The following is a 15,764-nucleotide window of genomic DNA, read 5'->3' on the forward strand; positions in this document are numbered from 1 at the left end:
TGCCTTTTTTTTTTTTTTTTGAGACACAGTCTCACTCTGTCACCCAGGCTGGAGTGTAGTGTCCTGATCTCGACTCACTGCAAGCTCTGTCTCCTGGGTTCAAGCAATTCTCCTGCCTCAGCCTCCCAAGTAGCTGGGATTACAGGCACTGGCCACCACGCCCAGCTAATTTTTGTGTTTTTAGTAGAGATGGAAGTTTCCCCATGTTGGCCAGGCTGGTCTCCAACTTCTGACCTCAAGTGATCTACTCCAGTCGGCCTCCCAAAGTGCTGGGATTACAGGCGTGAGCCACCGTACCCAGCCACTAAATACAATTGCTTTTAATACAAGATCAGTCATCACAATGAAAACACACAAACATGCAAGGTTATAAAACCATTAAACTTCATTACTCACAACTAATACCCAGAAGTCCTACCCATCCACATCGTTTTCTCTATTTCCACTGTGCCCACGAACAGCTGTGGGGCTACTAAGCAACGCACCCATCCACTCCAGCTGGGCCTGAGAACAGCTCTGACTCAGACCCGGACTGTCGGGAATGTTCCCATGGGGAAAGGACTTCCACTTCTGGCCGAGATGGGAGAACTAAGCATTGTCTTCCTGCCTGAAACAACTGACAAACGTGATGAAACGTAGGCCATGACGGTTTTCAGATCCTGGACATCAGGCTGCCCGAGACAGCGATCCCTGAGAGCTTCCTGACTGCCCCTGCTCACTGCCTGAAGTTCCCAGGCAATGGGGGATGGGTAAAATAGCACTGAGATTCTGAGACCAAGGCAGAGAGAAACCACAGAACTGAGGATCAGAGAGGACACAGCCACACAGAGCAAGCTGAAGAGACCCACAGAGGGCTCCTCCCGCCCAGTGCATGTGTGTGCAAGGAAACCAGAGGCTGGGACAGCACCACTCATAAGGAACAGAGGGAACAATCACTGGGGGCACTCAGGGCCACAAATGGTTTGCTCTTCCCAATAGCCAGGGTGGAAAGGCTGGTAATTCACGGGCATCAGACCCACTACTCAGAGGGCATTGCCCAGTAGTGAGACCAAATCAGCCCAAACTGAAGGCTACTTTGACCCTGACTTAGCATAAAAGCCCCACAAGGACCAAAGTGTGTCAAGTACCTCAGCTGTGCACCAGAAAAAAGCTCAAGGGTATTTGTAGAGATACAAGTATAACTAGCACCCAACAAAATACAATTCACAACATCCCATAAAAAATTACCGGGACAGGCTGGGCACAGTGGCTCATGCCTGTAATCCCAGCACTTTCTGAGGCCAAGGCGGGTGGATCACTTGAGGCCAGGTGTTCAAAACCAGCCTGGGCAACACGGAGAAACTACATCTCTACCAAAAATTTTAAAAATTAGCTGGGTGTAGTGGTGTGGTGCCTGTGGTCTCAGCTACTCAGGAGGCTGAGGTGAGAGGATTGCTTGAGCCTGGGAGGTTGAGGCTGCAGTGAGCACCACTGTACTCCAACCTGAGCGACACGGTGAGATCCTGTCTCTATGGGAAAACAAAACAAAACAAAAAACAGAAGAAACTTAAAAGCAGCCAGAGGAAAAGAGACAAATTGGAAACTAAAGGAACAAGGATTAAGTTAACCTAGAATTCTTTTTTTTTTTTTTTTTCCTGAGACGGAGTCTCGCTCTGTCGCCCAGGCTGGAGTGCAGTGGCCGGATCTCAGCTCACTGCAAGCTCCGCCTCCCGGGTTCACGCCATTCTCCTGCCTCAGCCTCCCGAGTAGCTAGGACTACAGGCCCCCGCCACCTCGCCCGGCTAGTTTTGTTTTTTTTTTTGTATTTTTTAGTAGAGACAGGGTTTCACCGTGTTAGCCAGGATGGTCTCGATCTCCTGACCTTGTGATCCACCCGTCTTGGCCTCCCAAAGTGCTGGGATTACAGGCTTGAGCCACCGCGCCCGGCCAAGTTAACCTAGAATTCTATACCCAGTGAAAATTTATTTCAAAATGAAGACAAAGTAAAGACTTTTTCTGACGTGCAAAAGAAACAAGAACACATCGCCAGCAACCCCACACTACAAGAAACTTTCAGTTCCTTCAGGAGGGAAGAAGATGATCTCCGACGGGATGTACAACAAAAAGCAAGGAAGAGCACCTGGCGAGGTGAACATGATTTTTTTCCAGTCATTTCTGGGTCTCTTTAAAAGATAACTGTTCGGCTGGGCGCGGTGGCTCACGCCTGTAATCCTAGCACTCTGGAAGGCTGAGGCAGGCGGATCATGAGGTCAGGAGATCGAGACCATCCTGGCTAACACAGTGAAACCCCGTCTCTACTAAAAATACAAAAAATTAGCCGGGCATGGTGGCGGGCACCTGTAGTCCCAGCTACTTGGGAGGTTGTGGCAGGAGAATGGCGTGAACCCGGGAGGCAGAGGTTGCAGTGAGCCAAGATCGCGCCACTGCACTCCAGCCTGGGCAACAGAGCGAGACTCTGTCTCAAACAAACAAACAAACAAAAAAAAACTGTTCAAAGCAAAAAAGCCAAACCACAGCAAGTCAAAGCCAACAAAATATTGGGTGACTTCTTCAAGAGAAGTAAACTGTATGACAATAACATCACGAAGATCGACAGGAGGCGAAATGCAAGTATATTCCCGCGGATAGTTCTTGCACTACACTGAACCCAACAGAGCACCACTTGCAGACAGACTGTAAGGGAAGATGTGTACTGTAATCCTACAAGCAGCCAGTAAACCACAATGACAAAGAGAGTAAATAAGCCATCAGTCATCAAAGGACTCAACCCACAAGGCGGCAGATAAATGGGAAAAAGAGATAAATGAACAAACATCATGAACAGAAAACAGACAGCAAGATAGCAGATTCAACGCCAGCCCCACCAGCACTGGCGCACAGAGTGAACGTTTCCCCAAAACACAGGAGTCCTGCTCTCTGACCCATCTCTGACTCAGTGGGTCAACCTGAGTAAGGCATTCCCCGTCTCTGGACCTCATGGCCCCAACTATGAAATGACAAGGTGGAACCCACACACTCGAGGTTCCCATCAGACTCTGACGTCCTGTGGTTTAGACCACACAAATGGAGGAGTCGAGACTCTGCCTGAAGTGTCATGGCCAAAGGGACAAAAGACTCTCCTCACAGAAACACAGACGCCACTTCCCATATCACAGCTGAAGCCAATGATGACGTCATTCTACCTTACCATCAAATTAATCATCCTTACAAGGACATTTCTTCTGACAGACAAAACCCAAATGAGAGGAGGCACCATACTAAGCTTGTACGTCCCCATCCCTGGGCAGTGCCATCCGCCCTGGAGCTTGTCACAGCAGCCTCTGCATGCTTCAGTCAAGTAGCCGAGTGGTGTCCTGCCCCTCTGGCCTTCCTACGTCCTCCTGTTTTTGTCCAGAGCTGAGACCCACAGGCAAGGCCAACTCTATCACTCACGCCTCGGCTGAATGTCACTTCTTCAGCGAGGTCTGCTGAAGCTGTCTCCTGAATCTAAACATGGTCTCCACAACATACTGATAGCGTACTCTAACCTTCCTTAATAGGCTCATCACAACACATATGTGTTTATTTCTTAAACTGTCTTTTTCCCATCAGACTAAAAAATCTGTGATGACAGTGACCATGTATGTTTACTTCTGCTTAATCGTGTCTGAGTGAAGTCAAAAAAGTAACTGAAGAAACGGGTTATTCATGGTTATAAGAATTTCCTAAGCCCTTGTTGAACAGACTGTTAAGAGAAAAACTGAACTAAATGCTTTCTCTGGGTCCTGTCTGCTTCTTAAGCAATGAAACATTAACCAACACCTGATCGGGTGACACAGACCTAGACAAAGGAACAGCTTCTGTAGCCAGAAGGCTGTGTCGGACAGGCCCCGCTCTGCCTGGAATCAGGGCACCGTCCAGACACTGAATGGTGAGTCTTCTCCTTTGGAAGCCACTCCCCAGAGGCACCCAGGAGACCAGGGGAGTGCCAACTGCTTATCAGAAGACTCTTGGTTAAGTGCGGTGGCTCACGTCTGTAATCCCAGCACTTTGGGAGGCCGAGCAGGCAGATCACATAGGTCAGGAGTTGGAGACCAGCCTGGTCAACATGGTGAAACCTCATCTCTACTGAAAATACAAAAATTAGCCAGGCATGGTGGTGGGTGCCTGTAATCCCAGCTACTCAGGAAGCTGAGGCACGAGAATCACTTGAACCTGGGAGGCGGTGGTCGCAGTGAGCCAAGATCACACCACCGCACTTTAGCCTGGGCAACAGAGCGAGACGCAGTCTCAAAAAAAAAAAAAAAGAAGACTCTTACATTAATTCATTCCAAACAGTGGAATCATTTTAAATTGTCCTCCTCAACTTCCTTTGGAAAGCTGCTTAATTGTACTATTTTTCTCCTGCCCCCATAAGCAGCATCTTAGTGATTTTTGAACCACGATCATGTCAGACTATATACTTAAAATGCTAAATTATATGAAAGTCAATTATTCATGTCATTCTTTTTTTTTTTTTTTTTTGAGACAGTTTCACTCTGTTACCCAGGTAGGAGTCCAGTGGCACAATCTTGGCTCACTGCAACCTCTGCCTCCTGGGTTCAAGTGATTCTCCTGCCTCAGCTTCCCAAGTAGCTGGGACTACAGGCACACACCACCATGGCTGGCTAATTTTTTGTATTTTTAGTAGAGACAGGGGTTAGCCATGTTGGCCAGGATGGTCTTGATCTCCTGACCTTAGGTGATCTGCCCGTCTCAGCCTCCCAATTTATTCTTAAGGGAAAAAAACTGATCATGTCAGCTTTAAGTTTTGCTTAGGACAAAAGACCATAAGTCTCTTTGAGACCAGTTAGAAAGAACCCCAAGAACATTGAGATGGAAGCTCTTTATACTGCTGTTCTGAGCACTGCTGTGATATGACCAACCACGTGCCCTGCTCGGCACCCTAGTTACTGTGAGTCAGGAAATAAGGTGCACTGCACAAGACTGGGCGAGCTTTGTTGCTGTCCTTTTTTTTTTTTTTTTTTTCAGACGGAGTCTCATTCTGTCGCGCAGGCTGGGGTGCAGTGGCCGGATCTCAGCTCACTGCAAGCTCCGCCTCCTGGATTTACGCCATTCTCCTGCCTCAGCCTCCCTGAAGTAGCTGGGACTACAGGCGCCCGCCGCCTCACCCGGCTAGTTTTTTTGTATTTTTTAGTAGAGACGGGGTTTCACCATGTTAGCCAAGATGGTCTCGATCTCCTGACCTTGTGATCTGCCCGTCTCGGCCTCCCAAAGTCCTGGGATTACAGGCTTGAGCCACCGCGCCCAGCCATTGTTGTCGTTTTTTAGTAAACACAAGGTCTTGCTATGTTCCCTGGCTGGTCTTGAACTCCTGGACTCAAGCAATCCTCCTGCCTCAGCCTCCCAAACTGCTGGGATTATAGATGTGAACCACTGCACAAAGGAACACTGCACAGTTTCCTTTTTAACTCTGATAATCACAGTGGATGGTATGAGGCAAGGGAAGGCATACCTTCCCATACTTGCTGAAAAGGTTCTTGAGATCCGTAGCTCGTGTTGTGGAGGACAGCCCGCTGACCCATAGGTTCCGACCAGAACTGCTGCCAACTCGACCTGGCACAAGAGGGAGATTCTTAGGCATCAACCCAAGGCCTAACAGGAAGCACAACCATTCTTAAGAGCGCAGCCCTCTTTAAAAGCCCTAACGACGCCCAATCCCAACTGTTGACTCAAGAATTTAATGCACACACACATGCCAACACACAGAAGGCAGAAAATCTGGACAGCAAAAACTGAGTTTTCTTACTCAAGGAATAATCATGCCCATGTCAGTTATGCACTGAAATGTCTTTTGATGATCAGATCTCATCCAAGACAGCAGTCTCTAAAGTCCATGAAACAGTCTTCAATGAGCAGAATTATTCCTTTCTTGTGCTTTTCACTATCCCATAAATGACAACCACAACAGAAATATAAAATGCAGATGCTTGCGAACTTCTAAAACTAGTCTCTCAAGAAACCATTAGGTGGTTGATTCCAGTAATCCATAATAAAACAAATTACTGGATCCAAAGTGTGGATATCTGCACGCCCCTCCTCCCAAAATAAGGGATCCAAACATGGCTCCCTACCACATAAGTTAAATCATACCTTTTTCATCTTTAATGATTGGCTTTATATCTTTTTCTTCCTTAAAAGAGCTAGAGACAAAAGTTAATGTTACTCATACAGGAAAAAAACGAAAGAGAACAAAACTAAAAATATGATTATGTGCTAAAACTGAATACCTACCAGAAAATTAGTCTGAAATAAAATTTTAACAGACACCTCTGCAAGCTTATATTGGAAAATCTGACCCCAAAAATACAATGTCAGATTTGTAAAAGTCAATTCGATTTAGCTGAAGATAACGATTAACAATTTAAGAACACAACCATGATAGGTTGAGAAAAAGAAAAGGAATTGAATCACCCATTAAAAACACACAGAGAAACAAAACATTCTTTAGAAGCAAAACTACAATTTCGTCAGTCTGGCTGGCCAATTGCAGAAAAAACAGCTTATGTGTGTCATTAAATGACCAATGAAAAGGAGATAGCGTCTGGTCTAAAACTGAGAAAAAACAAACCTCATTTTCTGATCAGCGCCCTCACTGGTTGAGGACTCTTTAGGAGCCGGAGGGACTTCATTACAAGCTTCAAAATCAAACTTCCTCCCGCCGTCTTTGCTATCTCTGGCTTCTGGGCTTGCGGCTTCCGTGGGTGCTTCCGCGAGCTCCTCGCTAGAGGCCTCCGCGAGCTCGGAGGCCGCACTACTCTGCTCAACTGCCGGCTCTAGCCCTACAGGCTCACAGTCCGTCCTCTCGCCATCGCCTGGCTGCTCCGCGGGCTCCCTTTTCACTACCGCTAACAGGCTGTCTGCCTTGCTCGACTGAGCGTGTGCTGTTGACTCGCTGGCCAAATCTAAATCACCCTCTTCCGGATGGGCGCTGTCAAATAGGTCCTCTTCCTCCGCAAGCTTTCTGTCTGGCCCCACGCTACTTGTGTCCTGTGCAAATGGCTGCTCCAGCTCGGAACTTTCTTCTTTTACTGGCTCAGATTTACAAGTTTCCCCCAAAATGTCGAGTATTTTCTCATTTTCTACGGATTTAACAGGAATAGAATGGCACAAGGTTTAATTACCAGGGAAATAAAGCAATCACAAATGTGGAACTGGCACGGCTGCCACACTAACACGAAGAGAACTGCTAGCTACACAGAGATTGGAAAACCCGCGGGTACACAAAGTTATACTGGTTACACTACCTGCGCTGCGACCGCCTCTAGGTAAGCCTCTACGCTACACGGAAGAGAAAAGGCCCCCACAGATTTAAAAACCTACAACCACGCGGCTGCTTCTCAACAGTCTTCTTCGAGTTTTTGTTCAAGTCTGGGTCTTCTGACTGATTTTCCAATGTCCAAGGTGCTGAACCGAATGCAATCACCATTCACGACAGCTCAATTTCCAAATTTCTTTGAATTTCTTTTAACAGAACAATCCAATATGAAAATCAGAATCTCTTCTGACGGTGGGAGATAAACGCAGTCCGGAAGGGGAATAATATGTTGAAAATTTTCACGAAGAAACTCTGTTTCCTCTTCTGGAATCCAGTCACTTCTCAGGTGGTAAGTGCCCTGACAACAGCTTTTTCCTGCCTTAACTGCGTTAATCAAAACGACTGCAGCAAAATATCACAAGATCTGTTTCATGTGTAGAAACACATGGAGGAATCATGGGGACAGGGGGAATTAAATGCCACTCTACGTGGTTAGAGATGAAAATAATCACTACATTGCACCAAATGTATTTGACCTCAAGAAGCCAGAATGGCTCTTCCACAGATCTGGTGATACGAATGGGTTTCCAATCTCTGATCCTTGTATGATCTGGATTGTCCACCATTAGAGCAATTTACAAGATCATAACACAACTTAAAATATAGGCAGCTTTAAAATAATAGCGTGAAAACTTTCAAACCATAACTGTCGTGTTTCTCTTATCAGTACCTGGCTCCAAAAGAGATTCTTCAATGTCCTATTTAAAAAAGAAAAAGCAAATCCACAAGTCACTTTAAACACGGGGCAGATACATTTCACCAACAAATACAGCTTTCAATCATCTGTGAATAAATGCCTGTTTCCACAAAACTTTCTCCTCTCCAAAAAATGTATTCCATGCTACAATAACTTGATGAAAACCAGTTCATTTTGCCAGTTCCTCTGGTAACAGCAGGTCCCTAGTGATAACAGTCTGTCTGATTCTCCCGAGTCTGGGCCCCGCACAGACGTGCCACTCACCCCACGACCAAGCTGACCTAGTGGCTGCTGCAGCTGGCAAAGACCCCCTTTGTCAGAGGAGAGGTCACAGTGGATTTAGGGAAAAAATACTTTTCCCAACATAAACTTATTTGTAACTGAAACCTGTTAAAACAAAATGATCTCTCTACTCTGCTGAAAACCTCTTCCAACATCTGGCTCACTTAGGACAATAGGTCCAATCCTTCTGGTAGCCCAGACTCAGCGAGGTGGGCCCGGCTGCTCTGCAACACCCTCTGGCTTCTCCTCAACCCTGTGTGCTCCCCTCTCTCTTCTGCATCAGAGCCACCCCCCACACTTTCTGCTCCAAATTCTTCTTTCCCTCTTCAACCTATCCGTCAGACCTCAATTCAGACAGAACTTCCTCTGGGAAGAGTTCCAGGCACTTCTGAAGTCCAACCACCACACCTGCTCCCTCATCACACTTCTTTCTCCCTTCTGGTTACATACTTGGTTTGATCCCACTGCCCCTGCTAGATGGCCAGCCCTGAAACTACTTCTGTTCTGCTAACCTCTTAACCCCAGTATCCAGCACAGTATCATTTCCTTATACATACACACTGCTCTTTCACTGTGGAACATCAACCACTTGTTTAACATTCCCAGTGATGCAGAACCAGATGGTAACTTACCGGAGTTACTTTGAAGTTCAACGATGAAGCTTCCGAAGTGTTCTTGAATCCTTCCCCATCCACCTGAAAAACAAAATGGAAGATGACTTTGTGGAAGCTGGAGCTGTGAAAACCAAGGCCAACACCTCGCTTAGGCAACCTGTGTGTCTGTTTCCCTCACAGCACCTTTTGCCATCTAAAAGTCTACTGTTGGGTCATTCAGTTCAGCGCTTGCCTCTCCGCCAGAACACACACTCCACGCCTCTGCTCCACCAGCGTCTCTGGCAGTGGCCTGCAGGGGGGTATGCTGCCCTGTCTGTACTGGGTGAATGAACGAATCAATTTCCCAGGCAGTTTCTAAGTACTGGTGATTAACACATAACCCTCCAACCACAGGATTTCTAAAGCAAAACTCAAAAATGATAAACTGTGCTCCTCCAATTTCACCTGGCAGCAATACTCTTAAGGTAACACTCACCGGGCACTTTCTCCTAGCCTACTTTATTCATTCATTCGTTTGAGACGGAGTTTCTCTCTTGTTGCCCAGGCTGGAGCAATGGCGCGATTGGCTCACTGCAACCTCCACCTCTCGGGTTCAAGTGATTCTCCTGCCTCAGCCTTCTGAGTAGCTGGGATTACAGGCATGTGCCACCACGCCCGGCTAATTTTTTGTATTTTTTAGTAGAGACAGGGTTTCACCATGTCCAGGTTAATCTTGAACTCCTGACCTCAGGTGATTCACCCGCCTCAGCCTACTAGAGTGCTGGGATTACAGGCGTGAACCACCACGCCTGGCCCTCCTAGCCTATTTTATTAAAAACAAACATTTAACTTGGTCATTTTCTCTCTTTACTACATGCCAAACAAAAGAAAAACTTGTTATCACCAAGTTTTACTAAATTTGAAGCTCTTAAGTGAACTACAAAAAGATCACTCCCAAATATTTTCTTTTTTCCTTTTCTAGATTTGAACCCATGACCTGGATGCCTCCATTAACTGAGAAATACACACTCTGAAAATAATAAACACACAGCAGCACCAGGCTGAGAAAGGCAGCTAATCAGTTCCTCAGTGCTGCCCTAGATCAAAGGAGGATAAATTTGGAGGCAATGACTTTTGACCGTAAGGTTTAAGGTTCAGTCCTACGGAGGCATTTCCACCCCCAAGCTAAAAGCTGCAATGCCTTAAGGAAGTAAAACCACCTACTGGGCACATGACGTCAGATTAAAATGAAGATCAGCTTGAAGACAGTGATGGCTTGTGGTATTTGAACAGCCCCACCAGAGAGCTCTATGCCAAAACACTAGAAGTGAAAAGCTGGGAAAGCCCTAAGCAAAGGTCCTCCTTTACATACAAGGATGCTCAGTCAGTCCCTTTGGGGAGCATGGTTGGTACTTCTTCATTGTACTTTACATCTTTTAATGTAACTGCTTAACCTTGCTTAAAACATTAACAGGCCAGGCGTGGTGAATCACACCTATAATCCCAGCACTTTGGGAGGCCAAGGCAGGCGGATCACTTGAGGTCAGAAGTTTGAGACCAGCCCGGCCAACATTATGAAATCCTGTCTCTACCAAAAAATATAAAAAATTAGCCCGGTGGCTGGGCGCAGTGGCTCAAGTGTGTAATCCCAGCACTTAGGGAGGCCAGGGCAGGCAGATCACAAGGTCAGGAGATGGAGACCATCATGGCCAACATGGTAAAACTCCATCTCTACTGAAAATACAAAAAAATTAGCTGGGCGTGGTGGTGCGTGCCTGTGGTCCCAGCTACTCAGGAGGCTGAGACAGGAGAATTGCTTGAACCCGGGAGGCGGAGGTTGCAGTGAGCCGTGATCTTGCCACTGCACTCCAGCCTGGGTGACAGAGTGAGACTCCTCTCAAAAACAAACAAACAAGCAAAAACCAAAAAAACACAACATTAAGAGGAATATCTCCATGATGAGATTAGAAACCATTTCTGAGCTGGGTGCGGCATTACACCTGTCATGCCAGCACTCTGGGAGGCTGAGGCGGAAGGACTGCTTGAGCTCAGGGGTTCAAGATCAACCTGGGTAACCTAATGATCTCTAAAAAAAAAAATTTTTTTTAAATTAGCCGGGCATGGTGGTTCAGCGTAGTCTCAGCTCTGCAGGAGTGCTTGAACCTGGGAGGCTGAGGCTGCCGTGAGTTATGATCACAACACTGCACTCCAGTCTGCACAAGCGAGCAAGACCCTGTCTCTAAATAAATAAACCGTCTTTTTTGTTTCTTAAAACTATTTTTTACAGGGAAAAAACTTACTGGGCACTGTGGCCTGTGCCAATAAGCCCAGCTAGTCGGGAGGATCACTGGAGCCCAAGAGTTCAAGACCGGCCTGGGTAACAGTGAGACCCCATCTCAAAAAACGAAAATCTTTTATGTCAGAGCTTTCTATTTTATGACTTACCACATGCTTTCAAAGTGTCTCCCAGCCAATTATAAAAACACTCCCCAGTACTACAGAAAAGCTATCTATTAGTTAATCCCTGACCTACACAGCGTTTAAATGGACATGGTTTAACAGCAGGGTTTAGACACTGAACTATGTGTTCACGGCGGTTTAGCTGTGTTCTCCCTCACATGAGCAGCACGCAAGCGCCAGGTGCCTCGGGGCTACGGGCACAACCCGCTGTGTCTCCAAGTTACCTACAGCATGCTCTGGGAGCTGAGCCGGGAGCTGTCTCAGCTGTGCAGCCACGTATTCTTTACTATCACAAAAGGAATCGAGAAGACTGTCCGCGCCATCCTCCCCAAAATCTGGAGCACTGCTATTCTCCACTTCAGTTTCGTCTAGCACACTCATGTCCATCATGCCCATATTCTGAAGGTTCTCCAGACTTGCTTCCATGTCCTCCTGTAAAGAGGAAAAAGAGTCGTTAACGACCACCTGGACCAGGACAGGGAGCTGCTGCTTGTCGTCTCTACCCTGACATCACTTACCTGCCCGTCTCTGGAATCATCTTCCAGGCCGTTATCTTCTGTGCCTTCCTCCTCCATCTTCAGTCCTAATTACAGAATAATTGTTCAATCAGATAACACTCAAGTTCTACCTCATAATTAGTTTATGCAGAATAGATTTCAATCTTAGAACAGAACACATTACAAGAGAAACTAAGTCTCCCTTCTCTTGTCACACATAATTTTGTCTCAATTTGTTTTCCTTTTTTTTTTTGAGATGGAGTCTCACTGTGTCGCCCAGGCTGGAGTGCAAGTGGCATGATCTCAGCTCACTGCAACCTCTGCCTCCCGGGTTCAAGCGATTCTCCTGCTTCAGCCTCCCCAGCAGCTGGGACTATAGGCGTGTACCACCATACCCAGCTAATTTTTCTATTTTTAGTAGAGACGGGGTTTCACCATATTGGCCAGGCTGGTCTCGAACTCCTGACCTCGTGATCCACCCGCCATCGTCTCCCAAAGTGCTGGGATTACAGGCGTGAGCCACGTCGCCCGGCCTCAATTGGTGTTCTAAGTAATACATCAATAGGAAGATGAAAATTAGGATTCCTGTTAGATTATCAGAGTAGTCTGATTTACCACAAAATATCTAAAAGTTTCCAAATATTTCAAAAACACTCCAAACCTAAGAAAAAAAATCACAAAAAAATGAACAAAGGATAAAAACAGGCATTTTGAACCAACAACGACAAAAAAATACAATACCCATCTAGTAACCAAAGAACTGCAACATAAAATATTGAGTTAGTGATTTGCTGGCTCTCCCTATATTCTACCCATTTCAAGTAGGTCTTTGTCATTTTTCAGCTCAAAAACTTTTTCCCCCCAAGGCAAAAGGCAAAGGCTGCCATAAAGTTGAGAATCATCCTGGGTTTTGTGACCACAAAATAACTATTTGATAGAATTCTGCTAGGTATTGCAAAAGGAGGCTGGAGGGGATCAAGAGAGGAAACCTTGAGAATAAACTTGAGGTTCCATATTTATCAAAAACCTTACTAATGTGCATACCCTTTATTCCAGGAATTTGAGTCTTAGGGTATCTGACAAGGAGTTCGAAACATAGATATCTGTCCTATTGTACCTGTTAAACACCCAAAAGGGAAACAGATTACAGCACATTTTCATTCAGATGTGGTTCACAACCGGGGGGAATGGCTGGCAATGTCTGGAGACACTGTTGGTTGTCATGACTTGGGAGAATGCCATTAGCATCAGCAGCTAGTGACACTGGTCACGACCCTACAATACAAAGGATAATCCCCAACCACAGAGAATTATTCGGCCCAAATTGTCAATAGTGCCAATACTGAGAAACCCTGTGGGACACCATCCAATGTCTCACAATGTTTAAAGAACGTATGCTTTTAAAGAATATTTAATGAAACAGAAAAAATGCCCACAGTGTGGGCACGGTGGTTCACGCCTGTAATCCCAGCACGTTGGGAGGCTAATGAAGGTGAATCGCTTGAGCCCAGGAATTAAGAGACAAGTTCGGGCAACACAGTGAGACCTCATCTCCATCAAAAATACAAAAATTAGTCAGGCATGGTGTTATGCACCTGTACTCCCAACTACTGGCGAGGGTGAGGTGGGTGAGTGCTCTGGGCCTGGGAGCTTGAGGCTGCCACGATCATGCCACTGCCCTCCACTCTGGGCAATAGAGTAAGACTGTGTTTCTCTCACACACACACCCATAAAGAAAAATCAAACAGAAAAAAAGATACACGTTTCTTAAAAGCCGGTGTCTATTTGTATCCATGCGAGCGTATATGCGAGGATATGTTCATAAAATCCGGGTGGATAAGGCTAAGATAATCACCAACAATAGTTAAAATACTCAGGGGTAAGATTAGAGAGAATTTTATTTTCACATGCATACTTTTTACATTTTCCAAATTATCTAAAAGTATTACTTCCAAAAATTGTTCAAAAAAGAAAAACATAAAAAACCTGCAGGGTCTACAACTTAAGAGTCTCACTCACCACTGTTATCAATAATCACTCAAGAAATGCAGTTTAATTACATGTCTCGCAACGTGAGCTTTTTCCAGTCTATCACTTAAGACGCCTAACAACGCTAGCAGGTTTTATGATCTGCGTTTGACACACGAGAATTTGGTTGGGCTCCAAAGCTGGCACTCTGAAACTCAGCTGTCCCACTTCCCATGACATCTAAACACAGCATTTCCTTTTGAAATACGTTGTCTAAAACTGTTTGGTAATTGCACCCAATTTCTAGGCCCTAAATAGTAGCCTGCAGTGCCCACATAGGATGGAAATAGGAGAAATGCTGACCAAGGAGCATCACCGAAAAGCTAATGTGGCGTAGACAGGCGACGCCCCAATCCCCAGCACCTGGCATTGGCCAACGAAAAGCTGCCGCTGTCAGGGACACAGATGTAAGAAAATCCAACTTTAATCCCACATGGTATCTAAAACTTAAATTTTTAATCCAAGTTTTATTTTTTCCAAACCCACCTACAATGTTGCCTAGGACTCCTAATTTTGGTGAAGACTCTTACTCTGATTTATAATGAGGACACTTTCTCTCAACAAGTTTGGCTGCTTCAATTCTTGCAAAGCAGTTACTGGTGAGTTCCCAGAATGAGTCCAACTTTGGACTCAACTGAACGCTGCTGCATAGTGCTCGAAAAGAAAAGTAATTGAGTGTCTCCTGATCTAACAGCTGTATGTAATAACAGGCCCCAACTGCAACCACAAAGTCCTAAGGCACTTGCGCTTTATCCATTAGCCAGGTGCCCTGACACCTCTAGAGAACATCAGCAGCTCAGGATGGAAGATGAGGCCCGCAGGGGATGAGCTCCACCTGAAGACCTGGGCTCTCTCTGGGCTTGGTTACTTCTCTGAAAAAGGAATGGGAAGCTATCAGAAGCCCTTCTAATCCTCACTAGAGCTGAGGCTACATATATCATTTTTAAAGCAACAGACGAACTTTATCATCCAAGCTTTCCTGTCAAAACACTAACTCCAAGTAGTTTTGAATCGACCTAAGCTTTAATCTAGGCATTCAGGCAGGTCTTCAAAGCACTCAGCTAAAGTTTAGTTTTTCTAATGATGCAAAGATCATTAGAAATGATCCCTGCTAGGCCAGGCATGGTGGCTCATGCCTGTAATCCAAGCACTTTAGGAGGCCCAGGCGGGTGGATCACCTGAGGTCAGGAGTTCGAGACCAGCCTGGCCAACATGGTGAAACCACGTTTCTACTAAAAATACAAAAAATTAGCCAGGCATGGCAGCGGGCGCCTGTAATCCCAACTACTCGGGAGCCTGAGGCAGGAGAATCGCTTGAACCCGGGAGGCAGAGGTTGCAGTGAACCCAGACGGCACCACTGCACTCCAGCCTGGGCAACAAGAGCGAAACTCCATTGCAAAAAAAAAAAAAAATTCCCTGCTAAATTCCTGCTAAAAGCCAAGGATAGTTTGAGTAAGTCTTGAACTTTACAGTTTTAAAATGAGCACCTACATAAAAAAACTTTTAAACTTTATTGTTAGGCAGTTTTCCCAACCATTAAAAAAAAAAATTCAGATCATGCATAAGTTAACACCTAAAGAGAAGAGATAAACTGTATTTCCTGCTGTAGACCAGTTTCTCACATTCTGAATCTGCACAGGCAGTCAGGCCTTCTAGCTGAAATACTGACAGTCAGAAGAACAATAAAAACACATCCATGTTTCAAAAGTAAACTTTAACTTCAAGCTCTTATGCAACCTAACTAAAAGATTTAACCTTTCAAACCACACGCACACGTTTTAAACAGTTAATGTGTTATGAAACACATTAAGAAAAAGCTGTTAAAAAAACAACTAAATTGTTAAAAATG

The 15,764-nt window shown here is 45.6% G+C and overlaps 1 protein-coding gene and 1 long non-coding RNA gene across 8 annotated transcripts in view; both read right to left on the reverse strand.

Moving 5' to 3' along the window:
• SAFB2 (scaffold attachment factor B2) overlaps window positions 1-15,764 on the reverse strand; it is a 36,300-nt gene that overhangs the window by 18,027 nt on the left and 2,509 nt on the right. For 3 of the 7 annotated variants that reach the window (XR_013409573.1, XM_001084042.4, XM_077979330.1), the window contains exons 3-9: window positions 11,908-11,972; window positions 11,618-11,821; window positions 8,969-9,031; window positions 8,028-8,055; window positions 6,611-7,121; window positions 6,133-6,182; window positions 5,495-5,595 (exon numbers count right to left, since the gene is read on the reverse strand). Coding sequence is in view for 6 of the 7 variants with exons in the window: in XM_001084042.4 (XP_001084042.3) it covers window positions 5,495-5,595; window positions 6,133-6,182; window positions 6,611-7,121; window positions 8,028-8,055; window positions 8,969-9,031; window positions 11,618-11,821; window positions 11,908-11,972 (1,022 nt within the window). In the remaining variant the exon portion in view is untranslated. Of the gene's footprint in view, window positions 1-5,494; window positions 5,596-6,132; window positions 6,205-6,610; window positions 7,122-8,027; window positions 8,056-8,953; window positions 9,032-11,613; window positions 11,822-11,907; window positions 11,973-15,764 lie in introns of all 7 variants that reach the window. The other 4 variants (XM_077979331.1, XM_077979332.1, XM_077979334.1 and 1 more) reach the window with 4 other exon arrangements.
• LOC144337013 (uncharacterized) lies at window positions 1,216-5,292 on the reverse strand. Its single transcript, XR_013409605.1, has 3 exons — window positions 4,616-5,292; window positions 2,467-4,170; window positions 1,216-1,652 (listed from the first exon to the last, which is right to left on the reverse strand). It is a non-coding gene; the product is annotated as an uncharacterized LOC144337013 (long non-coding RNA).

The sequence above is a fragment of the Macaca mulatta genome, chromosome 19 (genome assembly GCF_049350105.2).
Source record: "Macaca mulatta isolate MMU2019108-1 chromosome 19, T2T-MMU8v2.0, whole genome shotgun sequence".
NCBI lineage: Eukaryota > Metazoa > Chordata > Mammalia > Primates > Cercopithecidae > Macaca > Macaca mulatta.